Source organism: Lepidochelys kempii, chromosome 8 (assembly GCF_965140285.1).
Source record: "Lepidochelys kempii isolate rLepKem1 chromosome 8, rLepKem1.hap1, whole genome shotgun sequence".
Taxonomy (NCBI): domain Eukaryota; kingdom Metazoa; phylum Chordata; order Testudines; family Cheloniidae; genus Lepidochelys; species Lepidochelys kempii.
Genome location: NC_136387.1, coordinates 35,506,350 through 35,530,736, shown reverse-complemented (window position 1 = coordinate 35,530,736; position 24,387 = coordinate 35,506,350). Strand labels below are relative to the sequence as shown.

The window sequence follows — 24,387 nt, the reverse complement described above, 5'->3', positions numbered from 1 at the left end:
GTCTGCATCCAAAGATTCCATTTGGAGAGACCCTGCAAATTTCATGGGGACTAAGTAGCACTGGAACACATCCTCAGGAATTTGTGATTCACTCATGGCTCCAATTTCCAGAAGATTAAAATGACAACTTTTTTCCCCCACCACAGATTAACAGATTTGGGACACGAGTATTGTAGGGGTGGAGAGATGTGCGCACCATGTAAATGAGTTCTATAAAGCAAACTTGACCCATTAAGAATGTCCACTGGCCCCAAAAGAAACAGATCTCCCCTGGGGCGGGCATGGACAGTCAAAAGGACACAGACTAACTTAGGCAAGGGAGAGATGCTAAACTATCAGGCTACTGAGTTATCTATTACACTCATGCCAAATCTCAGACTGATGCCAATACATGACAAACTTTTGAGGAAGAATGGGAACCGTCAGGCAAGAACTCAAACTGTGGTTGGGGGCATCATGAGGCCTGCTGTGGGCACCAGCGATGCCACAGATAGCTCTGTGCTCCAAAGCATGGGTTTACTGCAGTGAGCGGGCCTGTAAAAATTGCCTTATGCTGAAAGGAGAAGGCAGCTATCAGCTCTGGCCTCCCTGCTGCTCACTGGAAAGTAAGGGGTGGTACTAGGGGGTGATGTTGCTCTCAGCTCCACCCCCTTTTCTTCCTGGGGAAGGAGAGCACAGAGCTGGAGGGAATGCCTATAGTAACTCCCCACAGCACAGGGACCAGGCAGAAACTGGATTTACAGGCAGCTAGCTAGTGCTACTGCATTCAGCCCTGGAAGCACTGTTCGTCTTTGAAAGACATCCTAGATTGGGGGAGGAAGTGGAACCAGATTAGGACTGCTGGATATGGCAACACCACCAATGATGGATGAAAGGAAGGAAGGGGCTTGTGATTGGATATAAGTGAATGTAGAGAAGTGAATGGATTAGGTAGAAGAATCTAGTCAGACAGAAGGAATGAGAGACCAGTTTAAAAAAGGAAAACACCAAAGTTAAGCAAAAGAAGCAGTCAAGCCACAGTAAATTTAATGTAATTATTTAATGGAGAGGCATTGTAAGACATTACAATCACACATGCAGATTTATGAACATACTCCCTGATTCAGAGGGGCAGTGACAATAGGGATTTCCCCCGTACTCTGTCTGTGGCTGCTGTTATTCATGCCTGGTTTGGCCTTTGCACCTCCAGAATGCTCAAGATTGTACTAAAATGGCAGGTTCTTTTTAAAATTCCCACAAGAATAACTTTAGATCCTTCAAAAAAAAAAAAAAGTCTTGCTCCTTGTAGCTTTGGCAGAAGTGGTCACCTGGAACAACTTCCATCTACAACCCCAACAGCGAAAAGTGCTCAGGACTCACAGAAGGGATGGAGGGGAGAAGAATCAATTTTGGTTAAAAGTATTAAAGACAGGGGCAATGCATGAGGTAGGGATCTATAGGCGAGGGAATCTAAGAGCTTCGGAGTAGCTAACCCGAGCACGGGTGGGGAGGGGGCAGAAGAGAGAAGACAGGCTTGTTATTCATCGTTTAAAAAGTTATGGAACTAAGATGTTACTGAAGATAAATTGCCATCCTCTGCTAGAAGATGTCACCCACAGGCCTCTGCTAGCTGCACTGTAATTACATTCACTGTCAGCAGCAGCGAAGCTTGTGTCATGCCCTTCAAACTCTCTACAGCAAAGCGATATTTTGACAGATTCCTAACTGCTCTGAGCAAAAAGATGCACTGACTTTTCCACTGCACCTCTCACATGCCCAGGTGCCAGAGCAGGCAGCTAGTGCTGCTCCCACAAGTGCATGTGGGTGAAGTGCGATGGGACAAAGAGGCATATGATCTGTTCTCCACGTCATCAAAACTCCAGGTCAGCAGGGCATCACTGGAGCTGCTTAACTGCTCTAAACAGCAGGAACATGGACTGGGATCATGGAGAAGGCAAGTAGGGCAAGACATATGTCTGTGACTGGCTGCTGCAGTCTGTGTGGAAACCACTACTGCTTGGCCTGCAGTAGCAAGGGCGAGACCACCATTTGCTTAACACCTACTCTAATACAGTGGTGGATATAAGGAAAGAACCTAGATGGACGCTGACAAGGACATTTTATGGTACATTACTTGACTAGTGCAGACAATATTTTAATAGAAAGTCTCTAAACACACACTCAAACATGCAGCTTTAGAGTATCAGCCCAATTACTTAATAGTCTCAGTTGTAAGTGCCAGAGCAGATCATCCTTTAACTACTGTTTGGTAAGAAGCGCAGCAGTGTCCTACAATTTAGGAACAAATTGGAGGATATACCAGATATAACACAGATACCTGTGTTAAAAGTTTAGAACCTACCCTAGAGACAATTTCATCCTGTTACATGCAAATCCCATCTTCTCAAGTTAAGTAACTAGGAAGATTTGAATAGATTTAGGCTAAAATTTGTAAGTTTATTTAGGCATTGCAACACAGAGCACAGCTACACCTGATTTAGAAGCCTACATCTCATTTTCAAAATATCTATATCCCACTGAAGTGCCTAAGCCCCTTTTAAAAATGATTGTAGACTCCTAAATCAGTTAAGCGTTGCAATGCTAAATGTAGCAGTGCCTAGATAACCAAAGCCCAGATTTTTAAAGGTATTAAATATAATCCTTTAAAAGCAAATCCCAGTGTGAAGAGGTTTAAGAATCAGGATTGTTTTAAGCTATCCTACCCCCAAAAACCCTAATGAAAAAACATCCAGATTCATTCCAAGACAAGTATTCCACAATGAAATTCAGACTAAATCATTATAACCATTTAATACAACAGACCAAGTGGAGTTCTTCTGTAAAGTGGAGTTTTCACAATTCAACATCCAGAACTGTGTGATTTAGGTTTATCCAGAAGTGACAGAATAAAGCACCAATTTGACTGAATTCTCAGGAGTTACAATTATAGAACATAACACATTGTTAAAGCTACAGGTAGAGAATTGGCAGATGATTTCATGAGGCTGCTGAAATTAAGATAGCTGGATGACGTTTTAGTGACAGTTCACCAGCTGAAACCATTTATCTTTAATCTGGTTTACTGCAGTATATCCCAGTCTTCATAAAAACATTTAAGTGATTAGCTCGATCAGATATCTTTACAGCCAGAGTTTTCAAGAAGGCTCAGACACCCACAATGTGGCCTTTTTTTTAATATAAGTAAACATTAGCACGCAGCAAAATGGGAACTGTTAGATGCAGAGTGCTTCTGAAGGTACAGCCCTATAAGTCACAGTTGTATCAGTTAAAGTGAACTAGTTAACTGAAACTGTAAAGTCATGACAAGCTCTCTGTTAGCTGCTTGGTTGGGCAAACTGCTGCAAAAAAACCCAGAAACAAAAGCTTCTTGCTACATGTAATGCTTCAGTATAGGTCTACTTTGTAGCCAGGGATGTGAATGCAAGCCCATGTAGACAGACGTTGGTTATCTGTACTCCAATTTGCATCAAGCTAATTTAAGTGTACATCATGGAATGGGCTTTAGCACAGGGTGCACCAGCCTGCTGGCCTCCACAAGTACATGCGTAACTGTGCTGAAGCCCCATGCCATAGCATCCTCACTGCTATTTTTAAATGAGTTAGCTAGAATACAACTAGCATGCACACATCTACACAAGGTGCTATTCACACCTGCGGATGCATGAACTCAGGTCCCAATAGATTAAAAGCCTTCACTTCGCCTACAGAGGGTAGAAGTCACTTTACTACAAGCGATGATATCCATGTGTAAGCTCGAATTTTGCAGAAGATTGAACACCCCCATGATTTTGCATTAGCTTAGATCTTATCTACTTTTACCTAGAACAGACTTCTGCCACCCTTTCTATCACAACTGACCATGCAAGAGCTTCATCACAGCTTTGAAACAGGCTCCCTTTGTTTCTTCATCTCTTCTTATAACCCTCCTCTACCCTTGCCCCTCAATCTCTCCCCCACCACACACACTTTGGTCTTCATCAGTAATTTAATCCATGACCACAAAAAGGATTGATTTAGATTATATATTCCACTCTCTGGCACTTACAGCAGACTATGGAGACTTTATACAAGATACTCAAAACAGATATGCGGTTAAAGGCAAGTAGTTGTTTAGTTATGCTTATCATTGAAGGTGGCAAGGAAGATCAAACATGGTATAGGAAGCTGTGCTGGTGACTTCACAGTACCCTGTGCTTTCCCCCAAGTGCCACAGTAGGTTACCAGCACAGTTCACACTGGAGCTTTTTTTTTTTTTTAAATTACTATTAAATATAAGGCCCCCATTATGGCTCATTTTTCTATGGCCGTAATATCATATGAACATAGGCAAATGCAATTATGCTCTTGGAGAATGCTTCAATAATGCAAGCCTTTCCCAAGTTCTTTTGTCCTTTCAGTGCAAGTTACTTCACATAAAATTGTACACCACTGTACTTTTTCCAAGAAGCAATCTATGTTCTTAGCACATCACCTGTTCAATATATGGCCATACATTCTATAGTTCTCTGCAAGTGAAACTCTGCTCTGTTTCAGAGCCATTTTAATCAGAATACTTCTCTTTTTCCCCATGCAATAACTATAAAAACCTCCAAGTGTAAACCATAGCAGTTACCATGTGCCTGCTATCAAGACTCATTTGTATATGCAAGTTTTTCTTGTAGCCTGCTGCACAGAAAACTCCAGAGGCTGCTAACATTTACATGCAGATGTGCATAACCAAGGACATTGAGAGATGAGACAACTGGAACAAATTTAGACCAAACGCAGTGGACATTTATTCCTCATTTGTGCAAGTGCGTAAAGATGCATTTGAAAATGGATGGGACAGACCCCTGTGGCTGGAGACTATAGCCTCTCCTTCATTTTGATGGCTTGGTTTACAGTTATACTAAAGGAGATAAAATTGCAGACTCACCTACTTCACATGAATGTTGCTGGCAAATACACTTGTTTACAAAGTAAAATTTCAAACTACATTTTCACTAAATTCAAGTGAAGACTTTGTTCAAATAAAAGACACATACAAGTACAATTTAAAACCATATGAACATTTGCAAATGTTTAGTGCAAAGTAAGCATGTAAAAGCTACATTTTATGAAAGTTTGTGCTGATGTGTGATCATTTTTACCCTTTTACATCCATTACTTTTAGTTACATAAGGTTTCACTTACCTACATATGCATTGTGTTAAGTCCCATGCAAATGGGAATAATACCATTAGGTTTTGTAAAATGTTGCTCAGATCTTCATTAAGTAAACTGCTTTTTTGGTTTAACAGTCAAGTTGCTGGCACACTACATCTCTGGAGTTCATGTAAGTGCTTTAACCTTACGTTGGTCTTGTTCAGGCGAATAGCCTTTTCTGATGCAAACTGAATTGCTCCATGATTCTGAAATGCAACTGTTTGTGAATGCAGACATTTAAGGACAAGCCACCATTAATTTTAGCCTGTAACAAACTGGTTTTAAAATTAAAAGCCTATTCACACAAAGTTATATGTAATGACTGTAGTAATCAGTTTATTACACAGATTAATCATTCTTGAACGTACAAGCCCCAGGGGAGCAGTTGGGTCTTTAAATATACACGAGTTTTCTGTCAAATGAATTTTTACCCTTACATCCAGAAAGACCTAAGCAGTTAAAAAAACTTAAGAAAAATAAGAGCTATTAGCTATGTATTAACTGAGAAACCACATACAAACCAAAAAAGTATGAGGGAGGGGAGAGAAGAGTTGAAATAAATCAACATCACTTGATGCACTAATAGCTCCAATCCATTTAAATGTTGACCATTTAAACTTAGACCTTAAACACAGGATGTGGGTACAGGTTAATCTTGTTGGTCGTAATTTTTACCTAAGATGTAGATCCTTCAGAATAAAATGAATACAGAAACAGCTTTGAGTTCTTCACCTTGGTTTTCCATAACTGTTATGAGTTTAAAAGGATTCCATTTAAAAAAAAATCCTCCCACAAGTCAGTGAACTGTCTCCAGAAAAAACGATGAAACCCACCACTCCTCCCCACTCATTTTATTACCCAATTTAAATCATTAAGGAATGCTTTTAGGCTCACAACTAAGTTATGACTGAAGAACTGGCTTTTCACACACACACTTCTTTGCTAGGAGTCAATGTTGGTACGGGGAAATACAGTATTTCTATTTTGTTGTTCCAAGTATGTACAACACGCAGCACTGCTGTATCAGGTAAACATGTGCACAGGGGAAGATGAGGCGTGGGCTCATAGAAAGCAGTCAAATGGAAATCAAAAGGACTTTCTCTTTCAGAGTTCCCCTATCTTTATTTGTAGAGGTTATCCAATAATTTCTTTAATTACATCGCATACTTCTGAGTCCATTCCCGAGCTATTCTGTTGTACCTGTATACATAAAAAGAGGATTTGCTTAACATATATCATCCACTCAAATGCAAGAGCTATTTTTAACTCCAGTGGAATGTTCTACACATGCCTTTCAGTTAAGTTCTCTTCAGCAACATCAGAGCTTTCAGGCAGGTAATTTGAAGAGCAAAATAAAGTTTCATGCAAATAAGTGACACAACTTAACCCTTTATCAGGGCAGAGAGAGTAATCTTTGCTGTGTTTATAATTATTTCAGCAAGCAGCAACAAAACAAAGTCTTTGGGGCAGAATTACATAAAAGATCTAGTGTTTTGACAGGAAGACTTAAATTTACATGTTTTCTAACCACTATCTTTGGGCAACAGTATGTTATTGTTGTAAATTTTATCTTCATAATAGTCTGAAAGCTCAGTATGATGTAATAACTACTTTGCAATGTTTTGCTTCTGCTTTCTCTCCAACCTTCATCAGTTGTAAGGAAAAAGTAATAGTTTCCCATAGATGCTGAGCTGCAAGATATTGCCAGATTCAAAATAGTGTTACAGCATTTGTTTATTTTGCCTCCAGCTATTATGGTTGACTAATTTGACAGAGCAAAAGAGGGACGAAACCTGGGCCATGACAACTTTCAAGGTGCAACCTGCTCCTTACAGACCCAATCCTACAGTCTTTTTGCACCCAGTGCATCCACTGGGGTCAGGAATTATGTACACAGAACATTTTGGATAGAGTCTTCAGTAAAAACTGCAATACCATCATGTTCAATGCACTACTAATATTTGGGACATCTCAATTCCACCTGTCACAAAAAAAGTGAGATATATTTCTTTTGCAAACACTTCACTCTAGAGAGTACATTCTATTAGCTAGAGGACACTTGGCCGCCTTATAATACAGAATTCCAACTGCATCTTTGTTCCAATAAAGCTATTTAGTCAACTTAACCCAAGAATGGTTCTTTGCAACATAACAGGTTTTACTAAGACAACCCATTATATCAACTTCAACATTGTTTAAACTGTTCAAAAGCCAAGTTCAAATGTGTTGATAGCACAAGACTAATATATTTTCATATTCCTTCCCAGAATATATGAACAGAACGGAATATATAAACTCAGCGGATTTGTCACTTTTACAGTTGTACCTCTTGCCGAACTGCTGAATACTAATCACGCAGCTTTGATGGCAGACAAGAATCACTGACTTTGCCCAGTATCTGCTTCTGAATTACCAAACATATTATCCAGAAATTTGCTTAATTTCACCTCCCTCCCTACTCACAGGTTGCTGAAGTGCTGTCTTGACTTCATTAGATGGTCGTGTAAGGGAACTGCTGATCAGTTCTGGAGTGGGAACAGCTCAAGGTGGGGAATTAGTTTACAATCATCATCATCAAGCAATTGCTCAGACAAGAAGTTCCCTTTTAAACTGAAGCAGTTTGAGTTACATTAATGCAATTTTTAATTTTTGCAATTTGCTCCTTAAAAGCTTTTAAGTCTTCCCCACATCTCTCTACCACTTTTATCCTTCCCTTGCACCCTAAGTGTGCTGTCAATGAAGCTGAATCAGAGGTATTGGTTACCTCCGTGTTCATGCCCCACTATCTAGAACATTAGTGCTTCCTGTAATAGTGTTTAGCTTGTTCCTTCTGCCAACTATATAGAATTGAAGCACAGACAGTGAAGGGCTTTTGAAGTGTGTGACTCAAACTGATGCTGCAAAATCTGTATAAAATATGGTTCTTAGTACAGATTACATTTGTGAGATTTTCACAGGTTTATCAGGGTATCAATCATGAAGGTAAACCTGTAGTTAAAGCAACTAAACAGATATAGATTTGCTTATGGGCTGAGAATTTAGTACACGGTTTTGTTTTGTTTTTTTGGTGGGGTGGGGGGTTATGGCTTACTTAGAAGTCCCTCAATACAGACGAACTGGAAATACAGACTTCCCTGTAGCAATGCCATTAGGTACTACTATATTAAGACTAGTGTCAGTGTGCACTGTATCTACAGTGCCTCTTCTAAGCAATATCCTTAGAAGACCAAGGCTTCCAACTGATCAAGACTACTTTAACAAATTCAGAGATTAGTTTTTTGTAAAGTAATCCCATTTTCTTTTACCTCTGGCTCTGAGTACAGATTCTGCTGTTTTCATATTAACTGAAGCATTTAACAGGTTTTTGGCTTCCATACTCACTTTTCTCTATCTGTTTTGTAGATCCGTGCAATCTCAGGCACTAAAGGATCATCTGGATTGGGATCACACAACAGAGAACAGATGGACAAAAGTACTAGAGAGAAAAAAACACTGCATTAGAATTTAAGTGCTGCTGAAAACACCTGTAGAAAGTAAACCTACTTGGTTGCTATTTTAACCCTTGATGTCTGGAGTCAAGATGTGACCACCACAACAAAATAGACATTAAACTCTAATAGTAAATTCCAGAAAATTTAGCCAGATTACTTTATATACTAAAGTAATTACCATTTCACACCTAAACTAAGGCTTTGCAGGACCATAACATTGTTATTTTGAGTACACCAGGCCAGTATGGAGACAGCTGGACAGAACTGTTCAATTACAAGTTGGAATCACCTTTAAAAAGGTGTCATGCAATTAAAAAAAATTTGCAAATATTATGTATAAAATTGCCAGAAAGGTCTTAAGACAAGATTTAAAACAAGAAAAACCACACCACTTAATAGAAATTTAGGTCCTGATTTGCCTGGAAGATAACTGGAGAACTAATGTTATGACATAGTCAAAGAGTGAAAGAGCAACCGAGAAGGGGATGAGATTTTAAGACCAACTGTTCACAACTTCATTTTAATGTTTCAATATTCTTTGTCCATATTGCTACTCATTTAAACTTAAGATTAGACAACTGAGGCCATGTCTAGAACAGGAAGAGCCATCATATTTGCCAACGTTTTGAACAATTTTAAAACACTGCTCTGCATCAAGTGTAAACAGGGAAAATCATATTTAGAATGTAGCACAACCTTCCCTGTTTGAACTAAGTGCAAAGTCGTACTTAAAGCCATTTGCTAAAACTTTCGCTAAGTATTTAATATGACTAATCTTCCAAGACTAGACATAGCCTGAGACATCCAATGGACCCTCCAGCAAAGCCAGGAAAGAACAGAGTTGACATTCTGATATTTCTGAGGTTTAAAAACAAGCAGGAAAAAAATCTTGAACTTATTAATACAGAGGAATAATATTAAGCAAGTTTTTAAAAATACACATCTTTACATCTTGCTATGACCTTGTCCATCTTATCCTTTGATGCTGCCACAGTAGTATAGACAAAGGCTCCCCCTGCCTCCTAGATGTCCCATAATTCCTACCACCAGCTCAGCTCCATTCATGGTAGCAACAGAATGAGTCTTAGTACACACAAGGCCTGCTCTGGGCAAGTTTAGACATGACATTAGCAGTGCTGGAAAATCTTAAACTTTGTATCTACACTAGCAGCTTGGAGTGCAAAATGAAATTAAATATTTGTCTAATCGTACTATTTGATGTTTGCTCCATGATGGTTTTGGAAACTCCTTGTACAAAAGGGTCTTCTACAAGACAGCACATACTGTTGTCCCATACGCTGAGTGCAAGAGTAGGACGGATTTCTCACATTCTTCTTAGCATGACAAATTAAAGATGAACTTCATAGCTAGAGTGAAAAAAGAAATGATCCCAGGTATTTGGGCCAGGTGCTTTCACTAGCAAAGTTGTATTGGGTGGGGATGAGAAAACAAGAGGTGATCACAGATGCTTGAGTTAATGCAGTTTTCACTGTATTATGGTAGACTCTTTACTAGTGGAGTATATTAATGTCAAACTATAATCCCAGGTTTCTAGAACTATTTTAGGAAAGAAATTTATTGATTGGTATAAAATTCAGGTTCTGTATTGGATAAATTCCTGCAGATGTGGGGTCTCTGAAAAGGTCAACCTATTTCTTGTTCTGGGTTAGATTAGTACCTCTTCTCCTCCAGCACCATGTTACAAGTCTACTAAAGGTCACTCTTCAGCCGTTTCCGGGTTATAATACCTGTGATATTCCAACAGATTAGTTGAATTTTCATTGGACACACTATGTTCAGGAAACAAAATCCTTAAAGTAGTTGTCAGTGAGAAAAAGTATGACAAAACAGTATTCTGCATTAACAGAATTTCTGCACCCTCATCAGTATCTGTACATGCAATTTTAAAAACCTTTAAAAAGTTCAGGAATAATCACTGTTTCAGACTAGTGGTCCCAATGGTCCAATATCCTGACAGGCCAGTCAGTACCCGATGTTTTGGAGGAAGGTCCAAGAAATTCCGTAGCAGGCAGTTATGGAATAGGAAAAATACTTCCCATACAAGCAGACTAATACATGTCAGAGGTTGGCTTGACATGACATGGTTTATCCTTTCCAAAAAACTAATATCCTTATTACTGTAAGATCTGGGTGTTATGCATAAAACATCCAGCCCTTTCAGAATTTTGCTAAACTCACCTTGTAGTTCCATAGGCTAAATGTACATTATGTGAAAGAGTATTTCCTTTTATCAATTTTTCAATTTCATTCAATGTTCCCTTATTCTGCTGTTATAAGATGGTGAAAAGCAGTGCCAGTTCCATCTTCTCTATGCCATTGTTCTGAATATCAAGCCCTTTATTCACCTCCTTTCTGAAGTAGTTTGTCTTTTCAATCTCTTCACATGAAGTTTCTGCTTGGCTGTAGTCACTCACTGCCTCAACTTATTCCACTTCCCCAAACCCTCCCCCCCCCCCTTTTTTTTTTTTAAAGTGTGACCTGAATAGAACGCAATATTCCAGGTGAGGTAATCTCATTGGTTTATATAGTAGCTTTATTTTCAGTTTTCAGAGTAGCAGCCGTGTTAGTCTGTATTTGCAAAAAGAAAAGGTGCCACAAGTACTCCTTTTCTTTTTGTTTTCAGTGTTGTCCATCCCTTTCCCCTAAGGATTTTAACATTACCTTTTAATCCTCGCAACAGCAGAGATTGGATTTCAGCTGTCGACAATGGAGAGAGGATAGCTCAGTGGTTTGAGCATTGGCCTGCTAAACCCAGGGTTGTGAGTTCAATCCTTGAGGGGGCCATTTAGGGATCTGGGGCAAAAATTGGGGATTGGTCCTGCTTTGAGCAGGGGGTTGGACTAGATGACCTCCTGAGGTCCCTTCCAACCCTGATATTCTATGATCTTCAGATTTCCCCCCAAATACTTAAGTTGTTAGACAATTTAGAACCCAGCAAGGTTCATGAACAGGTTTTTCCCATTTTGCACCACTGTGCATTTGTTAAGACTTTCATCTGCCATTATGCAGCCCATTCACATCAGTTGGTTAGGTCGGTCTTTGACAAAGACATTTGCAAGTTTTTCTCCCTTATTCTTTGTCTTGATTTTGTAGATCATTCATTACTATAGACACTGGTCTTTGTATAGACCCTTAGGACACCATTGTTAACTTTTTGTTGGTCTTAATCACAATATAGCCTGTAGGCCTTTAAAAGAAAAAGGCAAACCTACACATCTGCCATGCTCCAATCCCTCAGCTGAGTAGCTGTTTTAATGAGGTCATTTGGTTTGCTAGCACTCAAGCACTGCCATTCCTAAGTGCTTTCAGAACTCTTGGATATAGACAAACCTGGTGACTTGTGCTTTACTTTAATCAAGTTGGTGCAGGCACTTCAGTTCTTGACAGCACCTCAATACCTGAGATGAGCGGATATCTCTGAAACTGCAGTGGTAGGGTTCCCCCCTCCAGGATTGTCCTGGAGTCTCCAGAAATTAAAGTTTAATCTTTTTAATTAAAGATTATGACATGTGATGAAACCTCCAGGAATACATTCAGCCAAAACTGGCAACCCTACTCGGTGGTGAACGCTGATGCAAACAAGTCATTTGGCTTCCCTACCATATCCTTCTTGTTCAATTGTTCCGTTTAATCTCTGGAGATCCAGGATACCTCCTAGTTCTCCTGTAAACTTCCTGCTGCTGGTACATTGTTAGCTCATGTAAAAAAGCTTATTTGCTCTTCATAGTCCATTTTAGTTTTCTTAATTTCCTTCCTAGGTGTTTTGTCTACTGAAGTTAAGTGTTCTTCTCTTCACTAGGCTTGGCTTTCATTTTCTGAAAGATAACAGTTTTGCTCAAGTAACCTCTTGAACATAGCTATTTATCCATATTTGTTTACTATGTGGCTTTCCACTTCCCTTTCTTCTTTTTGTTAAGTGTAGGCATCCTTTGTGACACTTATGGTTCATTTAAGAAATCTCCATATCAGTTTCAAGGATGAGGGTTTTGTCTACTTTTTGTTTAGAGGGAATTTAACTTTAATCCCCCTCACTCCCCTTCTAAACTTTAGCATGCTAGTTTGTCATTTTCTTCACTGAAGAGGAACTTAATTATGCTGCAGTCATTATTACCTAGTGCTCAACCATAGTTACTTCCTGAACCAGTTATTGTGTATTACTTTGGACTAAGAAGCAGCTTCTCCTCATACTCTGGAGCTAGCTGTTCTAAAAAAACCATTTAAGGTGTCACAACATTGCTTCTCTATACCACATCAGTTAAAGTATGCTTGATGCACCTGGCAGAATTCCGTTCAATAATTATTTCTTTTTAAGCAAGACCAAATTGAGCACAGCAAAGAATCTGAGTGTTAAAAATTGCAGTTTCTTAATTTGAGGGAATAAGCTCAATTGCGAGGACAACTTAATTTCCTGACTTGAAACTTTCAAGAGTTATAAATTGGAATGTAGTCTACTTTAAATTTGCTATTTTTTTTTTAAAAAAAAACATAGGGGAAGAGTATAGTAGGCTCAACCTACTATATCTGAATCCAGATATTTTAGCCAAGCTTACTTAAAGCAAGCTTCCCATTAAGTAAGATCTCATGTATAGGGAGGGTACACAAAACAAGTCTAATGATATTTTACTGTAGTTTTCATAAGGAAAAAGAAGAGGCAAGAACCAGTAGCTCCAAAATCCTGCTGGATGATGTTACAGTCACTAGGGAAGAGGAAAAACAGATTCAAAACACCCTTCCACAAGCCTAGCAAGCACCAAATTTGAGTCTGAAAATATTCAGGCTTTCAAACTTAGGTTTACAAATTTAACCTTTTCAGGAACAATTTCATGAGGAAATTAACAAGAGGCCATCTGAACAGGAATATGACAAAATGAAATTACTGTCAATTAGGGTTGTATTTCTGCACAGTGATGACGAATAAAATGAAACCCAGATGGATATGATTCAGGGTAAATTCTTTAAGCTCAGAGTCAAAGTGCTTCCATTCAGAGTGCAGGAAATACTTTGTTATGAAGGTCCTATTTCTTGGCCATGATGACCTGTTCAAGAAAGAGAATCCTCCAGCACCATAGCAATCTAACTACTCAGACATCTGTTGGGAAAACAACACAGCAGGGCACAGATTATCCGACAAGTTCTTGGAATGTATTGGAGACTTATTTCAGAAGGTGGAGAAAGCTACTAGGGGAGATGCTGTTCTAGATTTGATTTTGACAAAGAGAGGAACTGGTTGAGAATTTGAAAGTGGAAGGCAGCTTGGGTAAAAGTGATCATGAAATGGTAGAGTTCATGATTCTAAGGAATGGTAGAAGGGAGAACAGTAAAATAAAGACCATGGATTTCAAGAAGGCAGACTTTAGCAAACCCAGGGTGTTGGTAGGTAAGATCCCATGGGAAGCAAGTCCTAAGGGGAAAAACAATTGACAGTTTTTCAAAGACATTTTTAAGGGCACAAGAGCAATCTATCCCACTGTGTAGGAAAGATAGGAAGTATGGCAAGAGATCACCCTGGCTTAACCAGGAGATCTTCAATGATCTAAAAATCAAAAGAGTGTTCTACAAAAAGTGGAAACTAGGTCAAATTACGAAGGATGAATATAGACAAATAACACAAGTATGCAGGGACAAAATTAGAAAGGCCAAGGCATAAAACGAGATCAAACTAACTAGAGATATAAAGGATAAGACAACATTCTACAAATACATTAGAAGCAAGAGGAAAGTCAGGGACAGGGTAGGCCCTTTACTCAATGAGGAGGGGAAAAACAGTAACAGAAAATGTGGAAATGGCAGAGGTGCTTAATGACTCCTTTGTTTTGGTTTTCACCAAGAAGGCTGGTGGAGATTGGATCTCTAACAGTGAATGCCAGTGAAAATGAGGTAGGACCATAGGCTAAAATAGGGAAAGAACAAGTTAAAAATTACTTAGATGATCTTCAAGTCACCAGGGCCTGATGAAATGCATCCTAGAATACTCAAGGAGCTAGCTGAGGAGATATCTGAGCCATTAGCGATTATCTTTGGGGAAAAAAAAGTCTTGAAATACAGGACAGATTCCAGAAGATTGGAAAAGGGCAAATATACTGCTAATCTATAAAAAGGGAAACAAGGACAACCCAGGGAATTACAGACCAGTCAGTTTAACTTCTGTACCTGGAAAGATAATGGAGCAAATAATTAAGCAATCAATTTGAAAACATCTAGAAAATAGTAAGGTGATAAGTAACAGTCAGCATGGATTTGTCAAGAACAAAATCACATCAAATCAACCTGATAGCTTTCTTTGACAGGGTAACAAGCTTTGTGAATAGGGGGGACATGGTATATCTGGACCTCAGTAAAGCTTCTGATACTGTCTCACATGACAGTCTCAAACTAGGGAAATGCAACCTAGATGGAGCTACTATAAGGTGGGTGCAAAACTAGTTGGAAAACTGTTCCCAGAGAGTAATCAGTTCTGCATCTGGTTCTGTTCAATATCTTCATCATGATTTAGATAATGGCATAGAGAGTACACTTATAACATTTGCAGGTGATAACAAGCTGAGAGGGGTTGCAAGTGCTTTGAAGGATAGGATTAAAATTCAGAATGATCTGGACAAACTGGTCTGAAGTAAACAGGATGAAATTCAATAAGGACAAATGCAAAGTACTCCATTTAGGAAGAAACAATCAGTTGCACACATACAAAACAGGAAATGACTGCCTAGAAAGGAGTACTGTGGAAAGAGATCTAGGGTCATAGTGGACCACAAGTTAAATATGAGTCAACAGCGTAATGCTGTTGCAAAAAAAGTGAACATCATTCTAAGATGTATTAGCAGGAGTGTTGTAAACAAGACATGAGAAGTAATTCTTCCACTCTACTCCACGCTGATAAGGCCTCAACTGGAGTAGTGTGTCTAGTTCTGGGCGCCACATTTCAGGAAAGATGGACAAATTGGAGAACGTCCAGAGAAGAGTGACAAAAATGATTAAAGGTCTAGAAAACAATGACCTCTGACGGAAGATTGGGAAAAAAAAGAAAAGGGTTTGTTTAGCCTGGAAAGGAGAAGACCGAGAGGGGACATGATAACAGTTTTCTAGTATATAAAAGGTTTTTATAAAGAGGAGGGAGAAGAACTGTTCTTAACCTCAGAGGACAGGACAAGAAGCAATGGGCTTAAATTGCAGCAAGGGAGTTTAGGTTGGACATGCTCCTTCTCCCTCATTTAACATACAGCAGAACTTCAGCGTTACTAACACTCAGGAATGGAGGCTGTTCATAACTCTGAACAAAACATTAAGATTATTCTTTCAAAAGTTTACAACTGAACGTTGATGATACAGCTTTGAAACTTTACAGAAGAAAAATGCTGCTTTTAAACATTTTAATTTAAATGAAACAAGCACAGAAACTGTTTCCTTACCTTGTCTATTTTTAACCCCCGCCACCCCCTTTTTTTTGTAGTTTACATTTAACACAGGACTGTGCAGTATTTGCTCTTTGTTGTTTGTCTCTGTTGCCTGATTGCATACTTCCGGTTCTAAATGAAGTGTGTGACTGATCTGTCAGTTTGTAACTCTTGTGTTCAGAACTCTGAGGTTCTACTGTATCAGTTTAAAAACTAATGAGTCTCAAATTGTCTAAAGGCATTTTAAAGCTGCCATCACCCATCCTATTAAAGCCTTTTTCCTGCTGCTGTCCACTAGACAGACTGGAAATAAGTTTCCCCAATACAGAGAAGTACAGTGATAAAGTAGCAGAGCACTATTACATTCATCAGCTCTTCTCAGGACAGGCTATTTTTATTCTGCCTACACTGAATTACACTTGCCTGCTATTGACAGTAACTTAAAACCATCCAAGTCCTCTTGAATCTGGCTATGGTCTCACCATTTGTTCCACCCCCAATATCAGTTATAAGCTTACAGATTCCATTCCCACATCCCAGCCAAATGGTTGCATGGTATGACAGCCTCCCTTGCAATTAGATTTTTAGCTATATTTCCAAACCCTCCTACACCAAGTTAAGATACATTTGTGCTATTCTGGCCATGTCCAAGTTACATTCGGAAAGTGAACAGGTTTACTGACCATGTCATGAATTAAAAGGACTTTCAAACAGAGAACAATCCTGGAATCAGAGTCTTGGAATTTAAGGGGAATAAGTTTATGATTGCTGGCATACTATGCTCATTTGTCTAAGGTGAGTATCCAGCCTCTTGTGTGTGTCCATCACGCCCCCAGTTAGACTATTGTAATACACTCTACGTGGGGCTAAAAGACTACATACAAGCTCCAGTTCGTATAATGCAGCAGTTTTTTCCACTTCAGAGGAGAGCTGCTAAGATTATTTTACAAGTGCTCCATGCTCCCCACCTCCCACAGAGGCCTCCCAAGAGTTTCTGGATATAATTAAAAAACTTGATCCTATTCTTGAAGGCCCCAGTGGGCTCTGAATTTCAATGTCAGACCACCATGACATTCATTCCCTACTGGGACAGCTGCACCCACTGCAAATGCTGTAGCAATAAGGGTACAAGGGTGAAAGTTTCAGGAGCTAGCTAGAGGCAGCGTTTTCCTGAAGGCCCTCAAATTCATGGAGCTCTAGTTGAGAGCCTTAGCCAAATGTTGTAACAGAATGATGCAAAAAACCTCATGAATTCATGTTACCGATAACTCAAGCCAAAGGAAAAGTGAACAAAATCTTGGATTATTACTGAAATTCTGTTATAGGTGGGGCAGATAATAATGCCTATAGTAAAGGTTGCCCAGCACTTTCAGTATCAGAAATGGAAAATAGGGTCTTAACTCTGTTAAACCAGCCATTTAGGGTGAAGTTCTTCATGACAGGTATCTGCCTCAAGAGCTGAATGTATTTTCAGTGAGATCTCCAGCTAACAGTTCAGCTATTTATGAGAATGAGATTAGGGGAAAGTTTTGCCTGTGCTTAAAAACATTACAACTACCTCACTGAGAAGTGCCAGTGCCGCCATACTGAAATCTGACAAGGGATCACTTTAATGTCAGTCAAATTTGGGAAGATTTTTATAGGAATGGTGAAAAACCTCAGCTTACACATACTCAGTAAAAACTTGTTAAGAGCATGGCAACTAAATTCTTCAAAGATTTATCTGTAGTGAGCATGCACGTTCCCTAGATCAGCATTTTTCAAAGTTTGGGTTGCGACTCAGTTATAAGGCACTGGGTTGCTCTGGTCAGCACCGCCGACCGGGACATTAAAAGTCCAGTTGGCGGGGCTGGCCAGCTAAGGCAGGCTAGTGCTTACCTGTTCCAACACCATGCTGAACGCTGGAAGTGGTTAGCGGCAGGGCCGGCTTCTAGGCAAGGGGGCCATGGGGCTCTGCATGCTGCCCCCAATCTGAGCACCGCACTCCAGTTCCTGGCCAATGGGAGCTTGGGGGGCGGTAGGGCAGTGTCTGCAGGCGAGAGCCGCTTGCGCATCTCTGCCTAGGAGCTGGACCTGCTGCTGGCCCTTTCAGGTGCAGCGCAGGACCAGGACAGGTGGGAAGCCTGCCTCTGCACCCTAGTTGTGCTGCCAGAGGCAAGTATGCACCCCATCCCTGTGCCCCAATCCCCTGCCCCAGCCCTGAGTCCCCCAAACCTCTTCTTGCACCCCAAACTCCTCATCTGCACCCCAACCCCCCCAAATGCAGAGCCCCTCATCCCTGGCCCCACCCCAGAGCCTGCACCCCAAGCCCAGAGCCCTGTTGCCCTCCTGCAGCCCAAACCCCTGCCCCAGCCTTGAGCCTCCCACACCCTGAACCTCTCATTCCCAGCCCCACCCCACAGATCTGGGCCCCTCCCAAACCCCTTATCCCCAGCTCCATTGGGTCACGGGCATCAACAATTTTCTTCAACTGGGTCCCCAGAATAGAAGTTTGAAAACCACTGCCCTAAATAACGGATTATGCTCCAGCTCAGGGATGCAGGAATGGGATACTCCCTGCAACTGCTCCTCCACACCACTAGGGGCACTGTGGTGCTGGGCACAAGAATGTGCAGTGCTTTCAATGCTTCCCATGCCTGCTAGTACACAGGAACTCACCTAATACAGAGGAGGATTGGGGCAGAAGGGACTACCTACCATTAGAGCCCACCCCCTTCCAGAATTTGCAGTCAAACCCATCATTTCCCAGTTTAAACATTCCTTTGCTGCTGTCAAGCAAAGAGCTGTAAAACCCACTGGCAAAGCGAGAGAGAGCGAGCGCACGCATGCACAGGCTCCATGCAGAGATAGCAGGAGAAAACTTATCAGTTACTTTAATTCGCTCAAATCACAGAACGCTGTGCTGAAGAAATAAAGATCCCAACGCCAGTAATTACTCATGTGAAGGAGAGGTCAGTAAGGTTCTACACAGTTAAAGAAAATCAATTATCTTTTCAAGTTAAGTTTCATACTTAAGAAATTACACAAAAAACTACAGTGAAAAACATTAAGGTTGCTAAATCAACTCAAAAGCTAAGAAATGCCAGAGAATCAAAGTTGCCCATGCAACCTTAGTTCAGCCCCCTTGCGTATATGCATTATGCTAGAATATTTATTAGATGAACACAAAGAATCCCTTCCTCCCATGACCCCTCCCTAATTCAATGCACAGGTACTGTCCTCTGGGAATGAATCAGGGTTGCATAGTGAAGGAGACTGTAGGACTTCTGCTTCCTTTGTTGAGGAAACTGGAAGATGTGTAGTGAATTTGGCAGGATGTTGAAGGAAGAGAGGATGATCTCCTGGTTAAGATAGCTGAATGTTGCCGTAAGGAATTTGTTTCTATTCCTGCATCTGCCACAGAGGTCTTGTGATGCTGAGCAAGAGAAAGTTTTGATGTTTTACAGGTGGCCAATAATTGTGTGTTCATTTTCCAGGTGCCCAATCTGAGAGACCTGAGGTTTGAATTGCAAAAGTGCTGAGTGAGCACTCAACTGCAACTCCCATTGGCATCATTGGAAGCTATGAACATATCTATATATAAAAATTCCAGGATTGTCACTCTGAAGCCTAGAGTGACTGCTGAGTCAGTATGAAGCAATGGAAACAGCTACATTACAGGGGTTCTCAAACTGGGGGTCTGGTCCCCTGAGGGGGGTCAAGAGGTTATTACATGGGGGTCACAAGCTGTCAGCCTCCATCCCAAGCCCTGCTTTGCCTCCAACGTTTATAACAGTGTTAAATATATATATAAAAAAAGTGTTTTTAATTTATAAGGGGCGGGGAGGGTCGCACTCAGTGGCTTACTATGCGAAAGGGGTCACCAGTACAAAACTGAGAACCTCTGAGCTACAAGCATGGCTGAAAGCTCTTTGTTTAGAATATCACCAGGTTCAAACACTGGGATTCATGGTCTGTTACCATCCAATTTTTAAATACTCAGACATTTTGAATTTACAAATTATACCTGTGTGACAGCAGAGACTTTCAACCATTAGTAAAATCATAAAATGCCGAGTATTCTGAAAATTCAGATCCTAGGCTTCTCAAATGGGGCACCCAAAACTAGTGGGCATTAATAATTTTGGCTTTAATCTTTGTGCACCAGTTCCCCATGTATAAAATGGGGATGTCGTCTCACTTCACATGGGTTGTGTGAAGATAACTCATTAAGATACTAAGACAGAGCTTAGTATTCAGTGCAGGTTTTAAATGGTGTGAAGTAATGTGCAGAGCCACACTGAAAAAGGTTAAAGAGAAATATTGAATAGCTACCCATTCAGTGGGTATAGTCCATACCGTGCATTGCATTAGGCAATGATCCTGTGGGACTGTATGTGATCATGTACTTAAAGACTGTAGCAGAATACACACACACACACAGGGACTGAATTAAGATCGCATGGGCAACCTTCACTGACATTTGCCTTAACAAAAAACTCATACATGAAAAGAATGTAATTTGGCAAGTGAAGTCATTGCACTCAGCACATGCAAGAAAAGCCCCAGAAGTGGTTAAAGGGTAAGTTGCATTAAATTTGTCCAAAATAAGAGGTCTTCATTTATCCTTCCCTTATATCCTATGGTGATAGGAATTGCTAATAAGAAAGGAGGTCCACCTATACAGTAGAACTTCAGAATTATGAACACCAGAGTTACGAACTGACAGGTCAACCACAAATCTCATCTGGAACCAGAAGTATGCAATCAGGCATCAGCAGAGACAAAAAAGCAAATGCAATACAGTACTGTGTTAAATGTAAACTACTGAAAAATAAAGGGAAAGTTTAAAAAAAGATTTAACAAGATAAGGAAACTGTTTCCATGCTTGTTTCATTAAAATTAAGATGGCTAAAAGCAGCATTTTTCTTCTGCATAATACAGCTTTGAAACTTTACTAAGTCAATACATTTTTGAAAGAACCATATTGTTCAGAGTTACAAACCTCCATTCCTCAGATTTTCGTAACTGAGGTTCTACTGTAACTGAAATCTACATATCGTTGCTGATGTAACACGCAACTTAAAGAACTTGCAGCCTGAGTCTACAGCTACCATTGTTACTAGACCAAATATTATAAAACAGCTTACAGAAAGCTTCTCCATTTCAGTTTATGAAAAATTAAAGAAAGCTATACAAACAGGGAAGAGAAATTAAGACAAGCCACTGCCCTGCAAGTTGGCAAGACATCTCCAAGGTGTAATACCCAAAAGTACCTTTGGGAACATGCCTGACCAGACCAGTAATGTCTAGCCCTGCAGTCTCATCAGTGCCAGATGACTCAGAACGTTATGTAAGGAGTCTTGTAGCGCAGTTAAGCTAGAACCTGACCTAGGCAAAGATTCTTCCTAACTCTTCCCCTCATCTCCATCAGTTAGTGGTTGGCTTATGCCACGGTGAATAAAGCTTTATACACTATTTTCTGCTAAGCTCTTAACCAATTTGGAACACAACAAACTTCAAAAATGTTGGAATTTCCATGGAACACCTTCTATTTCCTGATGAACTGTACTAATTGTGTACTAAGAACAAAGTTTCTCTAAGGTCCCTGAACGTCTTCCAGGGAACTTAGTCAATTCCCCACTCTGCCTCTACATTGAGAACTGGCATTCAGAGAGGACATGGCAGAGCTAATATTTCCACTGCCTCCTTTTTAGTAGGCATTTGGTGGTTTGTCCTTGTATGACCATTTGGGTAAGCTGTGTAAATTTATGAATTCCAGTTTGGGAGGATGAGCTCTTTATCAAACAACTCCATCTTGAATGTGGGGCTGAATGCTTTGTTGATTTTTACTTCCATGCTAAGCTGAATTTCCAAGGGATATTGACAGGGCTAACAAGGGAGGGTCATTAAATCTTGATGATCTCTAGTCACATGGAGGCTCCCTGGGATAACAAAAAAAAAAAAAAAAAAACCACCAAACAGCTATCACTCAGTAAATCCCAGTTTTTTAAGTCTGGACTCCAGGAGAACATAACTAAACAATAGATTATCTAGTTGGGGACTGCATCTCATGAGACTGATCAGGAGTCCTCTGAAAAAAAGGGGACTGGAAGTTATCAAAGAAAGGATCTCTGGCAATTTTGGAAAGAGATGGAAAAGAGACCAGAGAAATTCCATGTTGCAGAGAAGAAGCCATCTACAGGAGGGCAGAGGTGATAAAAGACTGACTCAAGTCCCAAAGAACACAGAGTGGTGAGGAAACTGAAGAAGGGAAACGCATACACAAATCTGTTAACATAAGAATAGCCATACTGGGTCAGACCAAAGGTCCATCCAGCCCAGTATCCTGTCTGCCAACAGTGGCCAATGCCAGGCACCCCAGAGGGCGTGAACCTAACAGGTAATGATCAAGTGATCTCTCTCCTGCCATCCATCTCCACCCTCTGACAATCAGAGGCTAGGGACACCATTCCTTACCCATCCTGGCTAATAGCCATTAAGGGACTTAACCTCCATGAATGTATCCAGTTCTCTTTTGAACGCTGTTATAGTCCTAACCTTCACAACCTCCTCAGGCAAGGAGTTCCCCAGGTTGACTGTGCGCCGAGTGAAGAAGAACTTCCTTTTATTTGTTTTAAACCTGCTGCCCATTAATTTCATTTGGTGGCCCCTAGTTCTTTTATTATGGGAAGAAATAAATAACTTTTCCTTATTCACTTTCTTCACACCACTCATGATTTTATATACTTCTATCAGATCCCCCCTTAGTCTCCTCTTTTCCAAGCTGAAAAGTCCTAGCCTCTTTAATCTCTTTTCACATGGGACCCGTTGCAAACCCCTAAACCTTTTCTAATGCCACTATCTTTTTTGAGATGAGGGGACCACATCTGTATGCAGTATTCAAGATGTGGGCGTACCATGGATTTATATAAGGGCAATAAGATATTCTCTGTCTTATTCTCTATCCCTTTTTTAATGATTCCTAACATCCCATGTACTTTGACTGCTGCTGCACACTGCGTGGACATCTTCAGAGAACTATCCATGACGACTCCAAGATCTTTCTCCTGATTAGTTGTAGCTAAATTAGCCCCCCATCATATTGTATGTATAGTTGGGGTTATTTTTTCCAATGTGCATTACTTTACATTTATCCACATTAAATTTCATTTGCCATTTTGCTGCCCAATCACTTAGTTTTGTTAGATCATTTTGAAGTTCTTCATAGTCTGCTTTAGTCTTAACTATCTTGAGCAGTTTAGTATCATCTGCAAACTTTGCCACCTCACTGTTTACCCCTTTCTCCAGATCATTTATGAGTAAGTTGAATAGGATTGGTCCTACGATTGACCCTTGGGGAACACCACTAGCTACCCCTCTCCATTCTGAAAATTTACCATTTATTTTGACCATTCGTTCCCTGTCTTAACCAGTTCTCAATCTATGAAAGGAGCTTCCCTCTTACCCCATGACAACTTAATTTATGTAAGAGCCTTTGGTGAAGGACCTTGTCAAAGGCTTTCTGGAAATCTAAGTACACTATGTCCACTAGATCCCCCTTGTCCACATGCTTGTTGACCCCCTCCAAGAACTCTACTAGATTAGTAAGACATGATTTCCTTTTACAGAAACCATGTTGACTTTTGCACAACAATTTTTCTTCTATGTGTCTGACAATTTTATTCTTTACTATTGTTTCAACTGATTTGCCCTGTACTGACATTAGACTTACCCATCTGTAATTGCTAGGATCACCTTTAGGGCCCTTCTTAAATACTGGCATTACATTAGCTATCTTCCAGTCATTGGGTATGGTAGCTGACTTAAAAGGACAGGTTACAAACCATAGTTAATAGTTCCGCAATTTCACATTTGAGTTCTTTCAGAACTCTTGGGTGAATGCCATCTGGTCCTGGTGACTTGTTACTGTTAAGTTTCTCAATTAATTCCAAAACCTCCTCTAGTGACACTTCAATCTGTGACAATTCCTCAGATTTATCACCTACAAAAGACAGCTCAGGTTTGGGAACCTCCCTAACATAGTCAGCCGTGAAGACTGAAGCAAAGAATTCATTTAGTTTCTCTGCAATGACTTTATTGTCTTTAAGTGCTCCTTTTGTATCTCAATCGTACAGGGACCCCACTGGTTGTTTAGCAGGCTTCCTGCTTGTGATGTATTTAAAAAAAACATTGTTATTACCTTCTGAGTTTTTGGCTAGCTGTTCTTCAAACTCCTTTTTGGCTTTTCTTATTACGTTTTTACATTTAATTTGGCAGTGTTTATTCTCCTTTCTATTTACCTCACTAGGATTTGACTT

The 24,387-nt window shown here is 40.2% G+C and overlaps 1 protein-coding gene across 3 annotated transcripts in view; it reads right to left on the bottom strand.

The window, feature by feature from the left end:
* Positions 1-4,747: 4,747 nt before the first annotated feature.
* UBE2D2 (ubiquitin conjugating enzyme E2 D2) overlaps positions 4,748-24,387 on the bottom strand; it is a 42,856-nt gene continuing 23,216 nt past the window's right edge. For 2 of the 3 annotated variants that reach the window (XM_073356033.2, XM_073356031.2), the window contains 3 exons: positions 8,566-8,659; positions 7,648-7,724; positions 4,748-6,384 (listed from right to left, as the gene is read on the bottom strand). In XM_073356033.2, coding sequence (XP_073212134.1) covers positions 7,676-7,724; positions 8,566-8,659 — 143 coding nt within the window. In that variant the 3' untranslated portion in view covers positions 4,748-6,384; positions 7,648-7,675. The remainder of the gene's footprint in view (positions 6,385-7,647; positions 7,725-8,565; positions 8,660-24,387) is intronic. The other variant, XM_073356032.2, reaches the window with a different exon arrangement.